Source organism: Balaenoptera ricei, chromosome 18 (genome assembly GCF_028023285.1).
Source record: "Balaenoptera ricei isolate mBalRic1 chromosome 18, mBalRic1.hap2, whole genome shotgun sequence".
Lineage (NCBI taxonomy): Eukaryota > Metazoa > Chordata > Mammalia > Artiodactyla > Balaenopteridae > Balaenoptera > Balaenoptera ricei.
The window spans coordinates 6,660,678-6,684,813 of NC_082656.1; the positions used below are offsets into that span (position 1 = coordinate 6,660,678).

The following is a 24,136-nucleotide window of genomic DNA, read 5'->3' on the forward strand; positions in this document are numbered from 1 at the left end:
AGGAGGCCCTGCTTGTATTTCAGCCCTCCCACTGCATCATCACTCGGGACCTGGCTCAGGGTGGGGGAGGGGAGGGGACGGTGCACGAGAGCCCCGCGAAGGGAGTCTTTGGGGCAGCCTCACTCCTGAGGTTCGGCAGAACCTCAGGGCCTGGCAGGAAGGCTGCGGGGCTCTGTTGAGCCACAGTGGCTGGGAAGATGCCTCTCTGAGGCAGGGAGTGGAGAGTGGACATTCCCTTTGGGCTCCTTTCTTGCCTGAGGAGCAGTGTCCCTGAAGCCCTAGCTGTTGACTCATTCCATTGCAGGGAGCATCGCATCATTCTGGTTTGGTTTGCAGAGAACAGAAAGTAACGTAATTGATGCAGAGAATTCACAAATTAGAAGAGTTGATATCTTTTCAAAATCAAGCACTTAAGGAAGGAGGGCTGCAGCCAAACTGCTCCGGCTGGCCTCGGCGAGCAGAGCCGTGCCAGCACCTTCAGGAGGAGTACATTGGGAGGCCATCGGAAAGGGCTCGAGAAAGCTGACTGAGAAAAAGCTAAGTAGCTGCCCTATCAGATGTTACCGCCACACAGAGGCTAGAATGGAAATGAAGTGCAACTGACGAATCCACACCAAGGACAAACACAGGGAGGGCACGGGGCGGGTGAGGTGAGAATGCAGCCAGCCAACATTTCCATAGAGACAGTCATTGGGGGTGGCATTGCCTCTCCTCCAGTTAGACGTGGAAAGCTTCGTGGTAATGAGTGCTCGGATCCAAGCTGAGGATGGGTGCAATTTGGATCTCGGTGTTGGGTCTATGTAAGCACGGGACAGAGGGGAGAATCTCCTTGTGTTAGTGTTTGATGAAGAGTGTGGAGCCCGGGTGAAAACTCCTGCTTGGCCACTTCCTGGCTGGTTGTGCAGGTTACTTGGCTAGTTACCTAACCACAGAACCCCAGTTTCGTCCTCCAGAATGGGAAATAAAACCTAGGACCTGCTTGACAGTATTTGGGGGAGTAAGTGAGGAAAAGGGCTTACCCAGCGCTATGCTTTGGCATCTAGGAAGTGTTTGGTCAAGGTTGGTGTTAATATTGACGTAGTGATTAGCAGACCTTAACCAAGCTTGGTCGTTTTCCTTGACATTTTAGCCACCAGGTTTGTTGCTTGTCTTTGTCTGTTTGATGACTCTGAGATCAGTTAGTTTTGTCATCTGTGCCCGCAGAAGGCTGGGGGTGAGGGGGGCCTGGGTCTTCATGCATCGTCTTCCTCTCTGCTTCTCAAAAGGGAGAGGGTGCAGGGTCTCTCCTCTCTCTGGTTTCCCTCCTATTTCCCCTGCATCTCTTCTCCCTTCCCATCCTCTTCCCTTTCCTCTCTTGCGTCTTCTCTTTCATTCTCTCACTTGCGTTTCTCCTAAAGCAAAGATGGGTGGGCAGGCCTGGCCACAGATACCAGCGGTGGCTTTTCATCTAAGTGACTCAAGTCTGAAGATCTTCATCAGCATCAGCATCATCTCCAGCTGAGGCCTGTCCTCCTCGCTGGACCTTCAAGCCACTCCGTCCCCAAATGCCTGATTCTTCCCATGGCTGGAAAGTGGAGTGTGATGGGTTGTGACGCAGGATCCCTCCGCACGGGTAACATCCACCCAGGGCTTCGTCCCAGGGCTTCTGCAGGCGCTGAGGGAAACGTTGGCTTTGGGTGAAAGATTAGAGTCCGTTTGTTGGTTTTTGTTACATTCTAGTCGGTCCCTGCCTAACCTCGTCTAAGTCTTTGCAACTCTCAGCGGCCCGAGAGTGAATACTTGGTGATGCTATTTCTGGACCGATGAGGACAGTATTTCAATTCTCTGGCTGTGCTTCGGAAACTGAGGATATGAGTGTTCAGAATTATTCTTGAGAGTAGAAACAAGTTAGTTTTTTCACGAGTTCGAGATTACTTCAGGGTAAATGCTGAAATTTACCCTCTCAGGAATACCAAGTTTTCTTAATTTGTAGTAACAAGTCAGCCGGCTGTATTACGCTGCTGTTAGACCAAGCACCTATCCCTGTGATCAGTCTGATTAGACACTTTGCCTGTTCTGAGTTCTCTAAGTCTTTGAAGTTAGAGTAGAATCAAGACAGAGCCAGGAAGGTGCTTTAAAAAAAAAAAAAAAAGCAGAGAACAAGACATATGCCAACTCTAAACACATTCAGGCACTCAACGTGAAGAAGCACCTATCATCTATAGGATGTCATCCAGTTGCAAACAAAATCAAAGGAAACAACAGAGTTGTAGTAACAGCTAACACTTGTATAGAGCTTGTAAGTGCCAGGCGCCGTTCTAACTGCTTCACGTACGTTAATTTATTTAACCCTCAGGACAACCCTGTGCCATGGGCGTGGCATCGAGGCAGTGTCACGTAGTGATTAGGAGAATGTACACTTTCAGGGGTGATTTCCAGCCTTCAAATTCAGGGAAGGCAAGGATGCTACGGGTTGGGGTAACCATGACTTAATCATTGTTAATGCCTGTGACTAAAATAGCTCTCAGCTTATCATGCAAGTAGAGTTTTACCTAGGCATGAAATTCTAACATTGCTTAGCAAATTCCCTTTGGATAACCTGAGACCCTGCCATCAAGCCAAAGTAGCACACGTGTCACCGGGGTCTACATGCAGCAGACACAGAGACAAGATCGTGACAACTGTCTGTTCCCATTCGGCACAGGTTGTCCGGAGGTGCTGACATCAAAGTCAAAGGAAGTTTAAGAAAGAAAGAGCATTCACGAGGCCCTGAGGATATCTGTGCTAGATATTTGGTATCCATTTTAGCCAAAATTCCCTCTTTGGAAATGTTTGCTTTGGGAGTACATTCTACATAATGAAGGAGCCTTTCCTTGAGGGCCTGTACTTTTGGCATCTGTCACTTAAAGAGAATTTATGTACCACATCTTTCCTAGTTATTTTTAGTAGTAATAAAAATCATAACAAATGTAAATATTGGTGCTGACTCATGTCTTCAACTCGTCTATTTTATGTCATAGTATGTATTTGATTTGAAAACAACTAAGCAATCATTTAGTGACAAATGGCATTCTTCACAGTAAGTAACACTTTGAGTGTGAGTTTTCTTCGTCTTCCTTCTACCGATGCAGAGAATGGAACAAAAAACCTTGGAAACTTAAGTTTTGGTGTTGGTCTTATTACAAAGAGAAATGTTTCATGTTAGGTTTTCTGCCCATTATTCATTAGGTAGGTAACAGTGCATGTATGGACAAAAGGGTAAGTTTAAGGGGACAGCTGGTAAAATAAGCATCTGTCCCTCAGAGAAATATGGTATTTTCATGGTCAAAAATCTCGTAATAGTGACAATAATTAAAAATATATAATATATAACAGTAGATTAATGTGTAGGACATAGGCATGCAAAGAATTACTGTAGGTTGAGGTATACAGAGTGCAATACAGGTATACAGAGTGCAAAAAGCACAACATGGGTATTACTAATATTATATGGCAAGCTTTGCGATTTGAATGTGATACAAATGAGTGAGTCAGACTTGGCTTTGTAAGTTTTTTATATGCTTATATAATGAGAAAATTATCTCCTTAAGGGCTCAACTTATAAATATTTGCTTAATATGATTCATCAATTAAACATGTGAAAGTGCTTATTTAGCCTAAAACGAGGGGACTCTCGGTATCCATTTTGTTTTTTCAGAATGAAAGTGCCCTTGTGAAAGAAAAAGAGCTGTCAATCGAACTTGCAAACATCAGGGATGAAGTTGGTAAGTAGGGCATTGACAATGAGGAACGTAAAGAGTGTCTTTTTCTGCTATCTGTGAATGTATAACAAAAGCAATCATGTCTCAGGTGATAACCAGAGCACACCTGCCTGGACAAAAGGAAGTATCATCCCCAGCACAGTGGTGGGTTCTTGTAGCCTTGCGGGGAGCTCTGATTTCTATGTGATGTCTCCGTGGTTATACAGGCAGCTTCCTAACCGTTCACGGTGGAACCAATCAGGCTTGAGTCTGGTCCTCCCAGATGGCAGCACATCTCTCTGTCTGCCTTGTGTGGGGTGACAAGCACCCCTCCGTGTCACACCCCCCACCCCCGGACAGGCATAGCTCCAGCAGAAGCAACTCAGCTTTGGTGGGTGACTGAGGTGCTCCCTGTAACATGCCTCCTGCCACCATACACCCTGCCGTGAAATACCCTGTGATCTAGAACACGAATCTGGATGGCTTAGAAAATGCTAGGGTTCATGTTGAAACTACTTCTCTTTGTCTGATACAATGGTGTAGTTCTGGCTGAACCACAGGAGACCTTGCCAATGACAGGAAGATCCCCAGACCCTGGGGTGTGGTAAGAGATGGGCTTTCACTGTAGGCCAAAGATCAGACCAGGAACTTCCCACGTTCCAGTTTCTTGATCCCATTCCTCTCTTGGGACCTGTTACTCCAGCAAAGGTGAAGCGAACATGACATAGTCCCTTGGCCTGCTCTTCTCTTTACAGCGGGCGTTTCTCCCCCATCCAGTGTGGTCCTGGGGGCAGCCCGCCTGTGCAAGTGTGGCCTCCTCCACCAGCAAGGGACTTGAACCGGCCCGGCCATCCTTAGTGCGTGGCACCTGTTTCCAGGCCAGCCATGCAAATAGGCGTCGAGTCTGGAGGCCAGGCGTCCCCGGGGAGCACAGGCCCCCAGGATGCCCAGTGGACGGGGTAGTGATTTCCAAACACAGCTTACCCTACCCATTTTTTTCAGTTTTTTTTTTTACCTTAAAAAAATTTACTTTGTTTCTTCACCATAAGTTTTGCGACTTCCTTTGCCGTTGAGACAGGGCAGCCGTGGCCTCTTCTCCCCTCCAAAGAGAGCAGGCCCTCCCCGGCCTCACCTCTGTGTGTGATCGGAGCAGCAGACCGGGGCGCCCAGGCCTGGCACCCCCACCAGTGGATGAACCCACAGGGAGGTGTTCTGAGAGGCCCGAGGAACGCAAGTTGGCAGAGTTTGTGAGGGTAGCTCCCGCACAGCCCAGGTCCACAAGCACGTGTCTCTCCACGCAATGGCTGGGCTTTCGAGCAAATGACCGAGGTCCAGGTAGGGCGAGCTGGTTCGCGTCTGTGTCCCTCGGGTTCCACTTCCTAGAAAGGAAATTCGATTAGAGAAGAGAGTGATGATGAAGCAGTCTGTAAAGGTGACTCTGTAGCTCTTAGGTGTGTAGCACCTTGAATCTGAAGACAGAGGACGAACTCTTCCACAGTAGGGTGAACTCCTCCCCGGAGGAACATCTGCACCCCCTGGGCAAGCGTTGGATCCGGGGTGTTTGTCCTCACCCAGCCAGGTAGTGTGCACCAAATCCAGCGCCCCTCCCTCTGTGCTTTCCCGAAGCTTCTGAGTGCAGCAGGAACCACACGGGGATCACGCTGGGATTTTGTGTTTAAGCCTTACTTGATTTCTGCATTAGTGCTAAGAATAGAACCAGAATTCACCTGCCAAATGAAAAAGCCATGGGGGGAGGGGAAGGCAGCACCATGGCCTGGGCCCTTCAGCCCAGCATTCGGCCCCAGCGGACACTTTAGCAGCGAGTTCCTGAACCACTGGAGAGGCTGCATTTGTAGTTAACAGACGGGATCGTCTGTTAACCGTAAAGTCATAAATTCTAGTGTCTTGACCTGCAGGGTATTCCCTTGAAGGGAAACGGGTATTGAGCTTACAAACCAGACTTCCCAGTGATCCTATAGAGAGATGATCAGTCCTGTCTTCTTACCCCCGAGCCTTATTTGGACCTCTTATCAGCTGAGTCTGGGGGGCGGGGTCACTGGAGGGGAGGGGCCAGGGGTGCAGTTCTGAGGGGGAGATGGGATTTCTAAAGATTGTAAGTTTGACATAGAAGAAAAAAAGAAGCTGTGAAAAGTCAGAATCCTTTAGGGGCACTTATACAGATCCCAGAACAGGGCTGGCCTGTCCCCCACATTCAAAAATCGCTGCTTAAAATTCTTCACGACCATTAAAATGCTGCCCTAAATTCTACCGATATCTGCTCGTAAGTACCCATCAGCTTTCTGCACCCTTGATGTGAATAAATTCAATCAGAGGCTTTTAGCATCCAGCCAGAATCAGCTTTACTGGTGGTTCTCAGCCCTGGTGCGTGTTAGAATCACCTGGGATGCTTTTTAGACCATAGATTCCCAGGACCTTCCCTAGGGCAACAGAATCAAAATCTTTGAGGGTGAGGCTGAGGCATTGCTTCATTCCCCAGGTGTTTCTTAGGTGCAGTTTGAGAATCACTGAATTGCGTTGAAGGACAGGGGTTTTGATTTGGATCACGGACAAGGGCGAGGCAGTGGGTGGTTTGGGCTTGGCCGGGGAGTGGGAGGTTCCCACAGGCCAGGGCTCTGGGCAGCAGGAGGGGCCCAGGCAGAGGAGCCAGGCGGGTGAGGGAGGGTGCCGAAAGGGAAGATGCAGAAGACAGATTCCACCTGCTTTGGTCTCACCCTTAGGGTTGGCCTGGTTCCCGGGAAAGGGGAGGGAGGTCCCCCTTCCTTCTCATCCTCCTTCCCTCGCCTGTGCCGGCCAGGCTGGGTGTCCATCCTCTGAGTCCGCTCCCATCTGGATAAGATGAGCTTCCGGGAACTAAACACAAAAAGTAACCCCCTGGTGTGTTTGCTGACACACTTCACATTTACAATACGTTTCCATTTGTGACTTCTGTGGGGGAGCTACCACAGAATCTTCTAGAAGGCGTGTAGTTAGAATCCCACTCAGAGATTCTGAGATGTGTCATCCCACACTGATTGAGAATCTCTGACCATATTCGTTTTTAAGTAGGAAACTTCTGGCAATTGATTTACAGGTAAACTTTGAGGACATCTCCAAATAAGTGGTGTTTTTTTTTTAAATTAATTTATTTATTTTGGCTGTGTTGGGTCTCTGTTGCTGCGCACGGGCTTTCTCTAGTTGAGGCGAGCGAGGGCTACTCTTCGTTGCGGTGCGTGGGCTTCTCATTGCGGTGGCTTCTTTTGTTGTGGAGCACGGGCTTTAGGCGTGCGGGCTTCAGTAGTTGTGGCTCATGGGCTCAGTAGTTGTGGCTCGCGGGCTCTAGAGCGCAGGCTCAGTAGTTGTGGCGCACAGGCTGAGTTGCTCCACGGCATGTGGGATCTTCCCGGACCAGGGCTCAAACCCGTGTCCCTTGCATTGGTAGGCGGATTCTTAACCACTGTGCCACCAGGGAAGCCCAAGTGGTGTTTTCTGATCCCACTTCGGACATCAGGTGTGTAGGAGATTTTTCCACATCGAGAACACTTGCTGGGTGTTCAACAATTCAGTTCAGTTTTGACACTTAACTCTCCGAGTGAGTGCAGACCCCACAGGTGAAGGGCCAGTCCCGCAAGACTGCAGGTGTCAGTCCTAAGTCCCAGGAGCCTCTTATACGTCTGACCAACTGGCTATAAATTCAAGGGTTCCCACAACCCCTCCTCATAGTCAATAATTCACTAGAATGACTTGTACAACTCAGGAAAACAATTTACTTACCAGTTCATCATAAAGGATACAACTCAGGAACAGCCGAATGGAAGAGATGCACAGGACAAGGTATTTGAGGGGAGGGGGAGGCACGGAGCTTCCACACCCTCTCAGGACAGGTCCCTCCCCCAGGGGCTAGCTGTGTTCACTGACCTGGGAGCTCTCTGAATCAAGAGATTTTATAACCTCTTCTCCAGCGTCTCCTCTCCCTAGAGGTTGGTGAGTGGGGCTGAAAATTCCATCCCTCTAATCACCTGGTCTGTCCTGTGACCAGCCCCATCCTGAGGCTCTCTAGGGGCCCCCCAGTAATTTACCTCGTTAGCATAAACTCAGAGAAGGAGCTCATTATAAATACAAAGACACTCCTATCACTCAGGAAATCCAAAGGGTTTTAGGAGCTCCAGGGACAAAGACCAATGTATTATTCTGCCACAACTAGCCAAGGTACCTAGCCAAGGCTCTGCCCAGTTATGGAGAATGGTTCCTTCATTTAACAGGCTTCTGAGCACCTTTATGTAGCAGGCAGCTTCATAGCATTTCAGAAGTGATCCAGGTCTTAATGACTATAGTCTATTCACCACGTTTGTGAGATCGGTAAACTGAGACATGGTCAAAGATCTTGGCTAAAGTTGGGACGTCTGTAAGAAGTACCAGGAAGAAAAACCTTAGTTCTCCTTAATCTCAGTCCATTCATTCATTCAAATATTTATTAGGTGCCTAGTATGTGCCAGGCACAGGCTAGGCAGGGTCACCATGGATGGTGAAGCAGTCATACCTTGCAGGGGGCGCCCCTCTGAGTTGGGGATGAAATGCACCCACATTGCAGCCGCTCACCAAGCCCTGGACCCCAGCCTGGGGTTGCTGCCACCCACAGGAAGGGCCGCTTTTTTCTAATTTGCACAAAGGCACCATGTGGACTGGCTATGACCTGGTGCCACATACGGACAAGGCAGTGGTGGATGAGACACAGCTCATGTCCTCAAGGAGCTTACGATCCAAGACTCCGTGCCGGAGGGGCTGAGATGGGCCTGTACAGTGACTAAGACTTGGGTAGATGCACGTGGGAAGGGAAAGAGCACACTTATTGAGCACCAGCTATGCCTGCTGCCCCCAGTGAATGTGCCCTGGACCTATGGGCGCCATGACCATTTGGGAGCATTACCCATCCTGCGTACCTTTGGAAAGGAAAACCCATTCCTCCTTCCATGGATTAAAAACACTTTTCGCACTTGTCACTTAGGAGTTATAAAACACTCTGTCATAAACTAGAATCAGCTACTCTTCCCCTTTGAGTGTTTGGGGTTTTACCATTTTTTGCTATTACGCTACAGTGAGTGTAGTGTTTGCAAGTTACTTTTCTCCTCTTGTGTTATTTTCTTGGAATATAATCTCAAAAGTGTGGACCAATAATTTGGGTAGGATTTCACATTTGTTTTAAACTCATCTATATGTGCAGTGTCCTGGATATTTATTCTGTAAATCACTGCACAAGATTATGGTGGATTTAATCTCAGTGTAGCTACGCTTGCCTTATAAGAAGGGAATTAAATCAATTTCCTCTCTCTCTCTCTCTCTCTCTCTCTCTCTCTCTCTCTCTCTCTCTCTCTCTCTCTCTCCCTCTCCCTCTCTCTCTCTCCCCCTCTCCCTCTCTCTCTCTCCCTCTCCCTCCCTCCCTTCCTCCCTCTCGCTCTCTCACACACACCTGAGAAGGGACACGTAATTGCCAGTCATATAACAAGATGTAGTTTGGGATGGAGCCTTTTGTGGTCCAAGGGAAGAGTCCCTGTGGAGTGGCTGAAATTTCTGTCATCTATGGTATTTGTATTTCCTATGAAGACAGGGATCTCTAGTCATCCTCTCGAAAGCTTCTCATCCTCAGGTCACCCTCCAGGGTTGATGGCTCTTGCTTTGTCTTTGGAGTTGGCCTGAATTGGGTCTATCCTTGGAAAAGCCTTCCTCTAGCTGTATTGGTTGTGGGATGAAAGGGCATTTCGGATCTCCAGGAAACCAGAATCCAGCATCACATCCAGGGAAGGAGGAGTAAAGATGCTAGAAACATATTTAATATATGATTTTTTAATAACATCTTAAAATTTCCCAAAAAGTATAGTTCTTAAAATATGAGCCCTGATTTTTGGATAAAGTGGCATTCTCCAAATTTGGAAGTCAAATACTGGATCCTTGAAGGTTCATCCTTTACATTTGTAGATGCTGAAATAGATTTGTAAGATGTTCTTCCCGGAAGCAGATTACTTCCTTCTGAGATGTGATGCTTCAGGTTGTTGACCACCGTCAGGTAGATATTTATGGTCTTCTCTCCAGCAAAGCTGCCTTATTAGAAAACCTGAGCTATAAGAAAATATGAATGAGATGAACTCCACAGAAGAACATGCAATAAATAGCTAGGTTCAAATGGGGCCTCTGGCTCACACTCCTTACTTAGCCCCGATGCTCTCACAGGCAGACCAGAGCCCTGTTGAGATGTACGTGCAGACACAAGTTGGACCAACGCTAACAGCACTGCACACCTCCCACCAGATTCCTTCCTCGAGGCCGCTCAAAACTGTGACTGTCTGAATGTGGTGTGAAATTGCCTCTCATCTTTGAAGCTCTCAATCACCCCAGATGCCCTCCTCCTGGCCTTCTTTACCTGCCACTGCCCCGGTCCCAGTGCTCATGGACAAAGCTTCTCTCTGCTCCCACGTGTGGCTCTGTCACTCCCTCCTCTCTTGAACTTGTTACAGCCTCTGCTCTGGCTCTTCCCTAGCCAAGGCCATGGGTTTTTAGCTTTCTGCCAGCCTCAGACTTAAGATGGACTTTGCTTTTTCGTCTCTACTGAAAAGTTCAAAAACACTTAACATGAAATATAGTTTTAAAACAGAAAGCAGTGGTTAACAAAGCAATCCTTCTGTTAAAGTTTCTCAGGTATTGTACAGGAAGCTAAATGGTTAAATCCACATTTAGATTAAAGTTAGCTTATTGAAACAAAGCAAACAAACAATACCTGAATGTTTTCTGTAACATGAAATAAAGTCATATTAAAGACTTCTGAGAGCTTTGATATAAAGGTATGATAGAAATCTCAGTTTATGACAGTAAACACTGAATTGTTATTTATTACGTTCTTAAGTTACTAAATAGAATGAACTTTTCAACTTATTCTCATTTATAACTAGCAACCTAAATATATTTACACACACCACTGTAAGTGTATCTGTGAGATGATTTTACCTTCCAGGGTTTATGCATAAAATGTGTCTTCCAATTTATGGTCATAATCCCTTGTATTTACAAAGCGCTTAGTACTTACCAAGCTCTGTCACATGGTATGTTTTATTTATTCATTCAGACAGCTCTGTGAAGTAGGTGCTGGTGTCTTTTATAGGAAGTTGAGGCTCAGAAAGGTTAAGTGACTTCCATAAGAGCACACAGCTGGGATGGGACAGAGTCAGCTCTTAACCCAAGTCTAGACTTCTTCTACACATCGTATGTAACTTTACACATCGTGCGTAACTTTACACATCGTGCGTAACTTTACACATCGTACGTAACTTTACCACGGCATCCCCAGCTCCCCCACCACCTTTTTTTGGTAATTTTTAATTTAATAGATTGAAAAATCAGATAAACAAAATAAAATAGTTTTGTATCCCAATTCTATATGACTTCCACCCAAAACCATGATAGATGCTACTATGAATCTGTCCAAACGTAGATCAGAGTATAATTATGTAACAGTGTTATGTTAATTCATCCCTAAGCTATAGCCGTTAGGATTGGATTCAGGAACAAATAACAAACTCCCTCAACAATGGTAGCTTAATCAAGGTAGACGTTTATTCCTCCCTTATATAAGAGTCAGGAGGTGAGCACCCAGAGGCAGGTGTGGTTCTGTTCCACAGGGGGCCCAGGCTTCCAACAGCTCAGCGTTCACCCGTCCCCAAGACAGTGGTGCTTCTCCTCGTGGCCCAGGGTGGCAGTGCTCAGCATTGGGTGCCACGTGGTCACCATATCTCTAGTCCAGGTAGTAGGATGGAGGAGGGGATGAACAAAGAAGCAGACACAGTGGGTCAGCCCCTCTTGGGGAAAAGTTTCCAGGAACTTACATCCCCTTGGCCAGATCTAAGTCACAGGGCAAACCTAGTCACAGGGGGGCTGGGAAATGTGCACTTTTTTCTTGGTGACCTTGCCCAGGTATTTTGTTTCTATGGAAGAAGGGGGGAACCGTGCTGTGGAGCCTCACTTGCCGCCGTCAGTTAGATGGAGGGAGTAGTCCTGTCACACGAGCTGAATGAGAGCAAAGGATCTCGCAGAACGTTGGGCAGAAAATTGGGGGCGCAGTATATGCTAATTCCCTTAAGTTTCAGATTAGATTCTGTTGTATTCCTTCCCCTCACAGCTTTAAAAAAGATGAGTTAAAATGCAAAACCCAAGAGGACACCTCAGAAAAAATAATCTTGGGATCACAAAAATAATGTACATTTTCTGATTTATAAAAATATCTCTTCGAAGCACACCAATTAAAAGACAGTTTGCCAGATTGGATCAAAAAGTAAGATGCAGCTATGGGCTGCCTAAGAGAAATCCACTTCATATATAAAGATATAGATATTTAAAAGTAAAAGGATAGAAAAAAGATATACTATGCTAACACCAACCCAAGAAAATTGAACTATGTTAATATCACACAGAGTAAACTTCAGACCAGTAGTGTTACTAAGGATGAAGATGGCCGTTACATAATGATCAAGGAGTCAGTTCACCAAAAAGACATAACAATACTAAATATCTGTGTGCCTAAAAATAGAGCTTCAGGTCACATGAAGCGAAAACTGGTGGAACTGAAAGGAGAAATAGACAATTCCACTATTACAGTTGGAGACTTCAGCACTCCTCTCTCAGTACTGAGAGAACGAACAGGCAGAAAATCAGTTGGGATTTAAAAGACCCAAACAACACTATCAACCAATATGACCTAACTGACATTCATAGAAGATTCCATCCAACAAGCAGAATGTACATCCTTCTCAAATACACGTAGAACATTGACCCACATGGACCATATGCTGAGCCATAAAACGAACCTCAACAAATATAAAAGAATTGAACCATACAAACTGTTTTGGACTATAACAGAATCTGACTATACATCAGTAGCACAAAAATACCTGGAAAACTCCAAACACTTGGAAATTAAACAACACACAACTAACACATGGGTCAAAGAGAAAACCACAAAGTAAATTAGAAATTTATGTTGAATTGAATGAAAATAAAAACACAACATCTGTGGAATGCAAAATTCTCTCTGATCAGCAGAGTTGAGTCTTTTCAATCTTCTCAACAACTTTGGCAGGGGGGACCCAAATACATATTTACTATTTAACTATCACTGTCCTAGGTTCTATGGTGGGGAGCAAATAGTGTTATTTCGAAGATTTGATCTAGAAGGTTTGGTCTGCTGTCAGAAATTTGAGTGTGGCAATAGAGCTTCAAATATACTGCTTTCTTTGCAAGATGGACCACTCAGCGTGACGAGGTCCGGGAGTTACCTGCCCCTCCTATAGGAAAATGATGTTCTGAGCTGGGAAAAATTCAAACCAGTGATGTCAACTGCCATGATTAGATTTTATCCCAGTAAATGTAATTTTTAAAAGTCATTTTAGTTTCTATGTCAAACAGGTGCTTACCCATGCACAGTAATATCAAAACCACAAACTCCCTTAGATATACCAGAGCCTGGGTTTGGTTGCCATGGAAAATACATCATCAGCTACAGTTCCACAAAGCTGCTACTTTATTTGAGACAATGATTTATTCCAATTGGCAGCAACACATTTTTTGATATTTATAAAATTCTTTGAAGTCTATAGGTATAGCACCTTCTAGTTATTTTATATGGAGATAATCTGTTTTGTGGTCCTCTAAAATATTTACTCCTTTATGAATAAAGACAGTCCTTTCTGATATATGTTAATATTTTTAAATCTGTGGGTTTAATCCTTAACCTGAATTGACTGAATAAAATAAGTCAGGATACCAAGGGCTGCCCGTAAACTACCCTGCGGACAAGCAGTTTCTTGAAACTTGGAGTCAGCAACTTGCATAAAGTTGTGACTTCATAATAAATCTAATGTCTACAGTGGTGTATGGTTTACAAAGCTCTTTCACATATTATTTCATTTAATCCTGACAACAACCCTAGGAGACAGACAGGTAAGGTAGATAATACCACCACCATTTTAAAGGTGACTAAATTGTGGCTATAGAGAATGAAAGCAAACCCCAGATCACGTAACTATTAAGGATAATGGAGCTGGGTCCTTATCTTCTTCCACCATGACCATAGCATGCTGCCTTTGTGTTGTAAGATTTCAGTTGGTGTCTTGGGGAAGATAAGAAAAAGCAGAAAAAGACGTGACCTGCTAGATAGATTTAACCTGAAAATTGCTGAAGAGCATCTTGCAAAACACAGTGCTTTAAATGACAATTGCATACAAATTATGCAAATGTAATCACCGCCCACTTGTGAGTTTCTCATGCACTTGGATCCCTCTTATTTTTCTTTGTATCTCGAGCCCCATCCCAGGGCTTAGCGCATTAAATGGGAACCATTCATTGCTTCATTGTATAAACTTGACTGAACCCAGGAGATGCACCTGTTAGAGTACCAGGAGTGGGAGATGGATGCGACATGGTCTCTGACTTCAGGGGACACCTGGGCGCTGGAGAGGCAGATGCATAAGCAGGTAGTTAAAACCTAGGGTACTGAGTAAGGTGCTGGAGGTCTGGGAGTTCAGAGGATGGTGTGTAACCCAGTCAGGGGTCCAGGAAGGGCTTTTAGGGGCAAAACAGCTGAGCTTAAAGGAAATGGAGGAGTCACTGAAGAAGTGGTTCTTCTACACTTGAGCAATTATATCAACAGCGTTAATGACATCATTGACTCAATTTCTCCTTTGGGAGATGGGAAAAATAGTAAAGACTGGTTTTCCATGGGGTGACCCCTAAACCAGAGGAATAGGGCAAATGAATTTATCTGTGAAACTCTTTAAACTGCTTGCATACAAAGCAGGGCAGTGTTTGGGATATTAGACTCCAATGAATCTCTCTTCATAGATTTTTTAGACGTTTGGTTTTTCTTGTCTAATGCCATTATGAAATTACTCTCACTCATTCAAGTAACCACAGATACCACCAGGCCCAGCTTCAAGAGTACTGTCAATCTATTTGCTTAATTTGGCAGTTAATTTGAATAAAGTAATATATAAGTTGCAGTATATGCTTATGTTATATTCAGATCACTCTTTTTGATTAAAATTGCAGTTTTTCAGCCAAATGTCAGGTCTTCAGGAGGTTAATTCTGGTGAACATGATAACTAGACCAGTTCTGCATTGCAAGGAGCCGTGTAAAGACTTACTAGGTTTTGGTGATAATGAATCTGACTCTGATCTCAGGGCTCCTTAACACAGCTATTTTCTTTTAAAAAAAGAAAAGAAAGGAAAAGCTAGTGATGAAGAATTTGGTCAGAATTTAGCTAATCAAAATGATGGTTCCAGCTGGAGAGACCAGGCTGGCACCTAAGTGTGGGCATTGTTAGTGCACCAAGAATGGCTCTTACTTTCAAGGAAACACCTTTTAAGTAAGTTTACTAGAGCCTGATACAGAAAACGAAAATCCCAATTTATTAATTTACAGTGAGTAATGATATGTCTCCTTATAGGCACATCTACCTAGAAAGCTATAATTGTAATCAGAAGACAGCTTAGTGGACCAGAATCAATCATGTGCTCTAATAATAATGGCATCTCCCTGAGATAGCCTTGGGCAGCCATCTGCATACCTCTTTTGTTCCTGGGACCTCAGTTCTTAGCCAGGGATCCCCATGGGAGGAGATGGAAGCCTATTAGAATCACCTGGGAGCTTCTACCAAGTACCCATGCCTGCCCTGCTTCCAGCTATTATAGGGTAACTAGTACTGGACTTAACATCCCACTGTACACAGCTATAAGACACAAAATCTATGAGGCAGCTGTTTCCAAGCAGTAGACACCGCAGGCCCATGATCCTTGAAGAAAAGGGATCACACTGAGTCCCTGTTGGCCCCAGCTTCCTGCCTGGAGTCACCAGACCACAGCACAGAGAGGTGCCCCAGCGGTGACCGCCACGTTGCTGAGCTGAAGAAGCAGGTACCAGAGATCCAGGTGATTAAAGCAGCTAAAAATCGTGGGGCCATGGGGACTTCCCTGGCGGTCCAGTGGTTAAGATTCCGTGCTTCCAGTGCAGGGGGCGCCGGTTCAATCCCTGGTCTGGGAACTAAGATCCCACATGCCGCGCGGCCAAAAAAATTAAAAAAAAAAAAAAAAAGAAAGAAAGAAATCATGGGGCCAAGCACTGGAGAGCAGTAACCTATGCAGAGGAGGCCCCAGGAATTTGCACGGGGGGTTCCTGGGTGATCTTAGATGAAGCATGGGTATCACATGCCCGGGGAGGCCTGGCAGAGGGCAGCTGCTGCAGGACTGACATGCGTGAGGGCAACAGAGCCTGCATGGTGCTGGCAGATGTTGGATTCCAGCCCAGCCAGGGTGGAGAGACCTCACTGAGCACCTCGAGACAAGACCTGAGAAAGGCCAGGCTTTAGGGGTAAGGACCATGACCGAGAGTAAGGGTCTCTCTAGGAAACTCAAGTGGACCCACCCTAACAAAGAATAAAACCAAGTCTGGTGGAGTCAAAGGCATCCAGTAATTTACCTGCCTGCCAACAAAACTCAACACCTGCTAAAGGAAGACAAAGTAATAACACGCTTCCTACAGTATACCATCCATGATGTTGAACACTTATTTTTAAAACTTAGACCTACAAAAAGCAGGGCCCATAATCAAGGGGAAAAGTAGTCAATAGACATGCGTGTTGAAATAACCCAGATGTTGGAACTAGCAGATGTGAAATTTTTAAAAAACTGTCATAAACATGTTCAAGCACTTCCAGAAAAAGAGGAACGTAGTGAGTAACCAGGTGGGAAAGCACAACAGAGAAACAGAAACTACAAAAGAACCAAATGGAAATGTTAGAGCCCAGGAGTCGAATCTCTGAAATCAAAGATTCACTGGCTGGGCTTTACAGCAGGTTGGAGACTGCAGGAAAAAGGGTCAGTGAATCGAAGACAATCAACAGATACTATCCAATCTAAAGAACAGAGAGAAAAAAAGATTAAAAGAAAATAAACAGAGTGTCAGGGACCTGTGGCAGTATAAGAGATGTGTAATTGGATTGTCAGAAGGAGAAGAGAGAGTGATTGGGGGGAATCTTTTTGAAAAAATGATGTGCAAAGACATCCCAAATTTGGTTTTAAAAGAGCAACCTGCAGACCCAAGAAGCAGTGAACCCCAAACAGGATAAATACAAATACACAAATCACACCAAAGTCATCTTAGACAAACTGCTAAAAACCAAAGATAAGAGGAAGAATTAAAAGCAACCAGATAAAGACACCCATCACATACAGAGGACAGGGATATGAGTGACAGTTAACCTCACCAGAAACAGACCGAGGCAGTGGAATGACATGTTTGAACTGCTTAAAGAATAATAAAAAAAACAAAAGCAGAAGTCAATATCCAGAGAAAACATCTTTTAAAAATGATAGAAACTTGGAATTATAGGAAAGAAAGAAGATTGTCAAAATGGTAAATGTGTGGATAAATATAAAAGATTATTCATTTTGTTTTAAAATGATTATTCATTTTGTTTTAAGTGTTCAGCTTGATGATCTTTGTCTATGAATACATCCATATAATCACCACCCAAGACAAGACGTAAGACGTTTACATCACTCCCGAAGGTTCCCTCAGGCCTCTTTCCAGTCAATTCCACCCCCTCCCTACCTCTGAAGCAGCCACTTCCGTATTTCTGTCACCATAGATTAGTTTTGCCTGGTCTTGGATTTCCTACAAATGGGATCAGACAGTATATGGTCCTTTGCGTCTGGGTGTCTGGGTGCTTTTGCCCCGCGTGAGAGATTCATCCACGTCGCCGAGCATATCAGTAGTTTGTTCCTTTTCATTGAGTCGTGTTCCATTGGCATGCATATGCCAACATTAATTATCCACTCTTCCGCTAATGGACATTTGGGTGGTGTCCACATTTTGCTGTTATAAATAAGGCTGTTATGAATATCCTCGCACACGTCTTCTTGTGGACGGAGATGTTTTTCATTTCTCTCAGTTAGATTCCTACACGAGAAATTACCGGCTCATAGGACAGATGTGAGTTTCACTTTAGGAGAAACTGCCAAACAGTCCTGTCAATGGCTGTTCCATTCTTGCACCGTCCGCAAGAGTGTTTGAGGGTTCCGGTTTCTCCACATGCTTGCCAACATTCGGTGTTGTCAGTTAGTTGTTGTTGTTTTCGCTGTTAGAGCAGGTGTGAACAGTATCTCATCGTGGTTTTAATTTGCATTTCCCTGATCACTAAGGAAGTTGAGCACTTTTATGCGCTAATTAGCTATTGGATATCTTCCATGAGCCGTCTGTCGCCCATTTTTTCTTGCGCGGTTTGTCTTTTTGCTGAACGGCAGACGCCCCCTTCACCTGGGCACGCAGGTGCTCTCAAGGCTGCCACGCTCCCACCTGGCCCACCCTCATCGTGCTCATGATCTGTCTTCTGATTCCCAGCACTTAAAGACGGACTCAGGATGGCCTAAGTCTACAGCCTCGAATATCAAGGATAGAAAGCAAATCTATTCCTAAAACATAAAGCATTTTAAGGGTGTCGTTCTTAAGATAAATTTGAATGCCTATTCTGCATAAAAGTATTATCGGTGTTTTGTTCCGAGATCAGTAAGCTATAATCCAAGAACTCAAAGAGTTTGTAACCAGTTGAAAAAGCAGACATGGCAGTGAATGATTGTAGCATGAAATAAAGTTAGTGGCTCTCTCCTTAAAATACCTTTTTGTCCCTGATGCTGTCCTAAGCCCCCTTTCCTTCTCACTCTCCGTGGTCTCCCTGGTGGCCTCATCTACCCCTATGGCTTCGACTACCCCCTAAGCAGTGCCCTCCCGAGTCCATGGCTCCAGCCCTGGTCTCTCCTGAGGTCACCTCTTGGTGAACCACAAGCAGTACAGCTCTTCAGGGGCAATTAATCTTGTCTCTACCTACCCCACGCTCCCCACTTCAAAGCAGAACCAAATCGCCACTTCTGCTGTTACAGTCCTAATTTATTTCAAGTACAAGCCAAGCTGCTGTAACAAAAAGGCCCCCAAATTCAATGGGATAAATAAGATAGAGGGGTATTTTTCTCTCGTGTAATTGTCCGCAGACAAGAGGCCCCAGGTTTCAGCCTGAGGGAAGGAGAAGGAGGGAAAGTCGAGGGCAAGCAGCTCCCTCATAAGAATCTGGTCTAGAAGTTGCCACGTCACTTCTTCACATCCCTTGACCTAAGGACAGTCACGTGGCCCCATGGGGCTGCAAGGGAGGCTGGAAGATGGCGTGTCCAGTAGGGCAACCGTTTCTGCTAACACTTAGAGAGTATTTTGAATGAAAGAAAGAAAGGGAGATGGGGGACAGGTAGGCTCAACCACAGTTTGAAGCTCAGTTACTGACACCACAGTTTGCAGAGGAAACCGGTACAGGAAGTGGGGGGCATCGCCGACGCCACCTCTGCGTCTGCTTCATACTTGATGTCCAGGAAGTCCCAGGTCCTGTTGATTCTAGCTCGGAAGTCCGTCCTACTTCTGTCCTCTCCTCTTCATGCCTGTAGTGACTTCATCTCTCCTTTTGCAAGCACCTTCTCACTCATCCCCTTCCTTTCCTTCCTGCCCCTAGCGTCCATCCCCTGTCACTTCCCCGATTAAAAACCATCAGTAACCAGAAATGCTTGTGGCAAAAACAGCGCTTGCCTCTAGCTAGAGCATCTAACATGCCTCTCAGACCTACTCTGAGACAGCGTTTTTGTTTTGTTTTCATGTCTGCCTCTCTATTTTTTTTTTTTTTTTTGGCTTTTTAAAGAATTGAAGCATAGTTGATTTACAGTGTTGTTAGTTTCGGGTGTACAAAAGGCTCCTGCGTGATGGAGACACAAAGAGCTTACGATCTCCAGCAATAAACAAGGAACCAGTCGGGCAGTGGCCCGGGCAGTGCTTACTGTATATGACAGGCTGGGGTGGGAGGCAGCTGCTAGATGGAGGTGAGACCCTGCAAGAGAGGGAGAGTCCCCGCACACACAGGCATGAGTGTGGAGAGGCTGGGCTTGGCTCTGGACCAGCAGGATCCCGGCTGTGCTGGTTGGGGGTGGCAATCTAGACTGGCCTGAGTAAGACTATGGGTATCCCCAGTAGGGGACATCTGGGGACCATATCAGAGGTCCATGTTATAGCTTTTAAGAAAGGTTATAACATATTTCAGTTAAGTAAAATCCTCAGTTATTTCAGAAGAGGTTCAGTCATTCTTGGTCAGTCCTGTTGTTGTCTTTACACAGTGCTGAGTTAAAGACCTCCTTCCTCCAAGTTCTGTGGCAGGAACATGGGCTGCAGGGTCCAACAGACTTGGTCTTACTCAATGCTCATGTGCAGGAGATTAAGCCCTCTTAGCCTCAGTTTCCTCATCTGTGAAATGGGGGTTGCACTAGGACTTACCTACCAGCTTCTAGTGTGAGGTTGAAATGGGATAATTCAGAGTAAGTGCCAGGCTCAGCATCATGCCTGGCCTCTATTATTAGCTGTTTATTAGCTGTTTATTGTTTTTGGGGGGGTGGTACATAGAATCACTGAAATATTAAAGTAAGAATATTTCCCACCCTTCATGAATGCTAGGGTGGGACCTAGCATAAAGAAACACTCATGGGCTTCCCTGGTGGCACAGTGGTTGAGAATCTGCCTGCCAATGCAGGGGACACGGGTTCGAGCCCTGGTCCGGGAAGATCCCACATGCTGTGGAGCAGCTAAGCCGGTGTGCCACAGCTACTGAGCCCGTGCTCTAGAGCCTGCGAGCCACAACTACTGAGCCCTCGTGCCACAGCTACTGAAGCCTGAGCACCTAGAGCCCGTGCCCTGCCACAAGAGAAGCCACTGCAATGAAAAGCCCATGCACTGCAACGAAGACCCAACGCAGCCAAAAATAAAAATAAATTAAAATAAATTTATTAAAAAAAAAAAAGAAACACTCATGTTACACGCATACATCTAGGTGGAGTGGACCCAAGTTGACTACTACCCGTTACATGGGCTTCACCCCCGCATGGGAGACACAAACCCATCAGCAAGGGCAACCTGGCATCCGGAAGTGAGGAGGCCCTGGGTAACTCAAAAGGGGTGTGGCTTGCCCAGGCTGCTGTCTCGTCTGAGGGAAGTGATCCCCTGGTACTCTTCAAGCCAGCATGTATTTATGGAAATCTGCCCGGGCCTGGCATTATGCGGAGATGGGCGTCCATAGAGGAAGGCTGTGTGGGGTCTAGCTAGAGTAATAGACAAGTATTAGTGCTCATCATAAACATACTCTTGAGCCATTATTAATTGCCCCAAAATTTAACTTCTTCTGTGTCTATGCTTAAGATTGGTGGGTAGAAACAATTCAAGATTGTCCATTTTGTTCCTTGGAGTCGATTTGATGTATTTGGAAGTAGTATAGCAAAAGGATGGGAAGAGTTCATGGGGAGATGCACACCTCTTTAAAAATCAGAGTCTATAGACTTCAAACATCAACCCTTCATTCCTGTGCAAAACTAAAAGCGATAAACCCTCGAACAACAAGTAAAGACAGTCATAAGTCTGGGAAAACCTCCCAGGAAATGTCCCAAATCCCATGGAGAACACAGAATATCCAGGCCATGCATTTGACATCCTAAAGGAAGGAATGACAGTATTCAAACTTACCACCATGAAACGGATTAAAATTATCTAGCAGCCCCTTGGTCTCCATCCCCTCCAAGAGCAAATAAGGGGAATGGGGCCACCCAAACGATGGGACAGAGGGTGGAGGTCAGCAACACGCTGTGGAATCCCTGCCAGCTGGGAAGCTAAGGAAGGGACAGGGTCACAGGAGGTCACCGGTTAGAACCCTGTAGGGTGGGTTCTAGCCCGTGAAAAGGGCTCCAAAATCTCAACTGAAGCTTCTGTTCAAACATCTTTCAGGAAGTTATTGAAAGCTCCTTCTGAAAAGGATGTCCAACCTGGAGATGATATTCACTGCCCAATTTATGTAACAAATATTAATTTGAGGTAAAATTAAAGGGTCATTTTTCAATGCCATTTTGGACAGGACAAAAAAATATTAAAAATATTAAAAGCAGTAAATGCTCACTGGACCCACTCTCTGGCCTGTTCAAAGCCAGCCGTCAGAGCGGCTCCCATGGTGTGTTAGGTGAACCGGCACCAGCTCTGCAGCCCAGATTAACCCGGAGGAGAGGGAGGAACAGATTCTGTGCAGAATCATCTCCCCAGAAAGCCGCTTCCTGCTTATGGGCAGTGGTGTTATTAGTTCTTATGTGGATGGCATTTGTTTCTCTTTTCAAAACTCATCATTATAACCATCCTTTTAAATCCATTTCCTCTTTCCTCCTTTGCCCCCATAAATCACTGTTGCATTTTTCTCCTCTCAGACCAAGAAGGTTACTTCTAAGCATTGCAATTACATTCACACACAGGATCGGTCATTATCCATTTGTTGAAAGGCTCATCCTTTATCTTAAGGAACACATAAAAATGGCACAAAGTATTTATGACTCGAGAAGCACCTTAAACTAATTGGGATTTTTGTATCTGTTTCTCCTTATATTTCTTTGTTTCCATTCTCCCAAAACATAAGGCAGAAGAGCAGTATTACTATTACTATTCGAAAGAGCACTGCTGAGATTCAGAGCACCTGGAGGGACTTCCAGCTCTTGAGTTCTCACTGTGTCAGCTTGGACAAGTGATTTAACCCCTCTGAGCCTCCCTTTTCTCTTCTATAAAATCAGAGCAAAAATGCTGGCTTCCCCCAGCTTTGAAATTTGTTGCAAAGATTAAACAAGTTAATATTGTGTGTTAAAGAACTTCATAAATGAAGACACAGAAACGTCAGTCGTTGATATTGCTACTAATGTCTCCTGTCGCTGGGCATTGAGTCATGCTGCAAAGCACATTGTCTCTGCAGATGAAGCTTCTCTCTTTAGGGCTCCATTTTGGAGGGAGAGCATCATAAAAATGGTATACCCTTCCCTGTCTTCTTCAAGAGAGGACAGTGGGCAAATATAAACTCTTCTTGATGACCCTTGGTCACCATTACAATATCCATAGAATTCTAGCATGCCAGGGCAGAAGTGGGCTTAACACTAAAGGTGCCTATCTTAATCCACTCGGGCTGCTATAACAAAATACCACACGTTGGGTGGCTTAAACAACAGACATTTGTTTTCCCACAGTTCTGGAGGCTGAAGTCCGGATCGGGGGCTGGCAGAGTTGGTTTCTGCTGCGGCCTCTGTCCTTGGCCTTTGGGAGGACATCTTCTGCCTGTATCCTCACCTGGCCTCTGAGACATCCCTGGTGGCTTTTCTTCTTATACGGACACCAGTCATGTTGGACTAGGGCCCCACTGTAATGGCCTCATTTTAACTTAATCACCTCTTCAAAGACCCCATCTCCAAATAGGGTTACACTCTGAGGTCCTGGGGATTGGGGCTTCAACATGTGACTTTAAGGGGAATACACTTCAGCCTGTAACGGTGCCTGACCTCCTCATTTTACGGGTAAGGATGTGGAGACCCAGAGAGGTTGAGTGAGTTGCCAAAATTCCCACAGCTCGTGGCTGCAGAGCCTGGGACAGAGGCTGGCCTGGAGACCAGGGCTCCTCCTGCCTCCCCTGCCTTACTGGGTCTTACCTTTGTCTCCTGTCCCTTCTGGGTGTCACCTGACCATTTCTGTCCTGGGCTCTCACTCCCCAACCCCTCTCCACCCCTTCTAATCTGTTGGAAACTCTGACAGTCTGGATTCAGTGTGCAGGAAGGGTTATTTACTGTCATTCTGTGTGGAAGTTTAAGTTGTAAGGGAGTGGGATGTAAGTGGGCACTTCAGGACACATATTTGGGGATCTTGAGGCTCCTGTATATAGTCATCCAGTTTGGAGGCCGTGCTCCCAAAATTTGACCCACAGGTAAATGTTAATGCACTCTAAAAAGCCACCTTGATGAGAAACCTTTCCGTGTTTGTTCCAAAGCATTGGAAACGCCTAGCAGGTAGAAAATGCCCTGCATCTTACTGCATCCCGTGTCTCTCGTATTCCCCCCCGAACCGTTTACACACCCTCAGGTAGGGAAGCACATCTGTCAACCTGTGCCCGCCTCACTGGGGGAGATTTAATAATGAGAGTTTGTTCTGAGGTCTCATGCTTTTAAGACTTCAACACTTATAAAATAGGCCACAGCATATGCCCACGTGAAATGGAATATTATCGTTAATGATTGAAGTGTCGCAAGGCTTGTCGAAATTCAGCAGTCCTGAATTTCACACTAATTGACAGCATCCAGAAGGGCCCTTCTTGAGTACTGCGAACCAGAGGTGAATTCCACCATAACGTTTGTGAACCGTGGGCCCTTATATGTACATGCATCCGGCTATTAGTTCAGTAGAGATTTATTTGGTGCCTAATGTGTGCTTTCCTCCCCAGTTCGACTCCTCCTCTGACGTT

General features: G+C 45.6%; 1 protein-coding gene across 11 annotated transcripts in view; it reads left to right on the forward strand.

The window, feature by feature from the left end:
* The window catches only part of MTUS2 (microtubule associated scaffold protein 2), a 531,311-nt gene that overhangs the window by 457,158 nt on the left and 50,017 nt on the right, over window positions 1-24,136 (forward strand). For all 11 annotated transcript variants that reach the window (XR_009498826.1, XR_009498824.1, XR_009498825.1 and 8 more), the window contains one exon: window positions 3,677-3,743. Coding sequence is in view for 8 of the 11 variants with exons in the window: in XM_059903311.1 (XP_059759294.1) it covers window positions 3,677-3,743 (67 nt within the window). In the remaining 3 variants the exon portion in view is untranslated. The remainder of the gene's footprint in view (window positions 1-3,676; window positions 3,744-24,136) is intronic.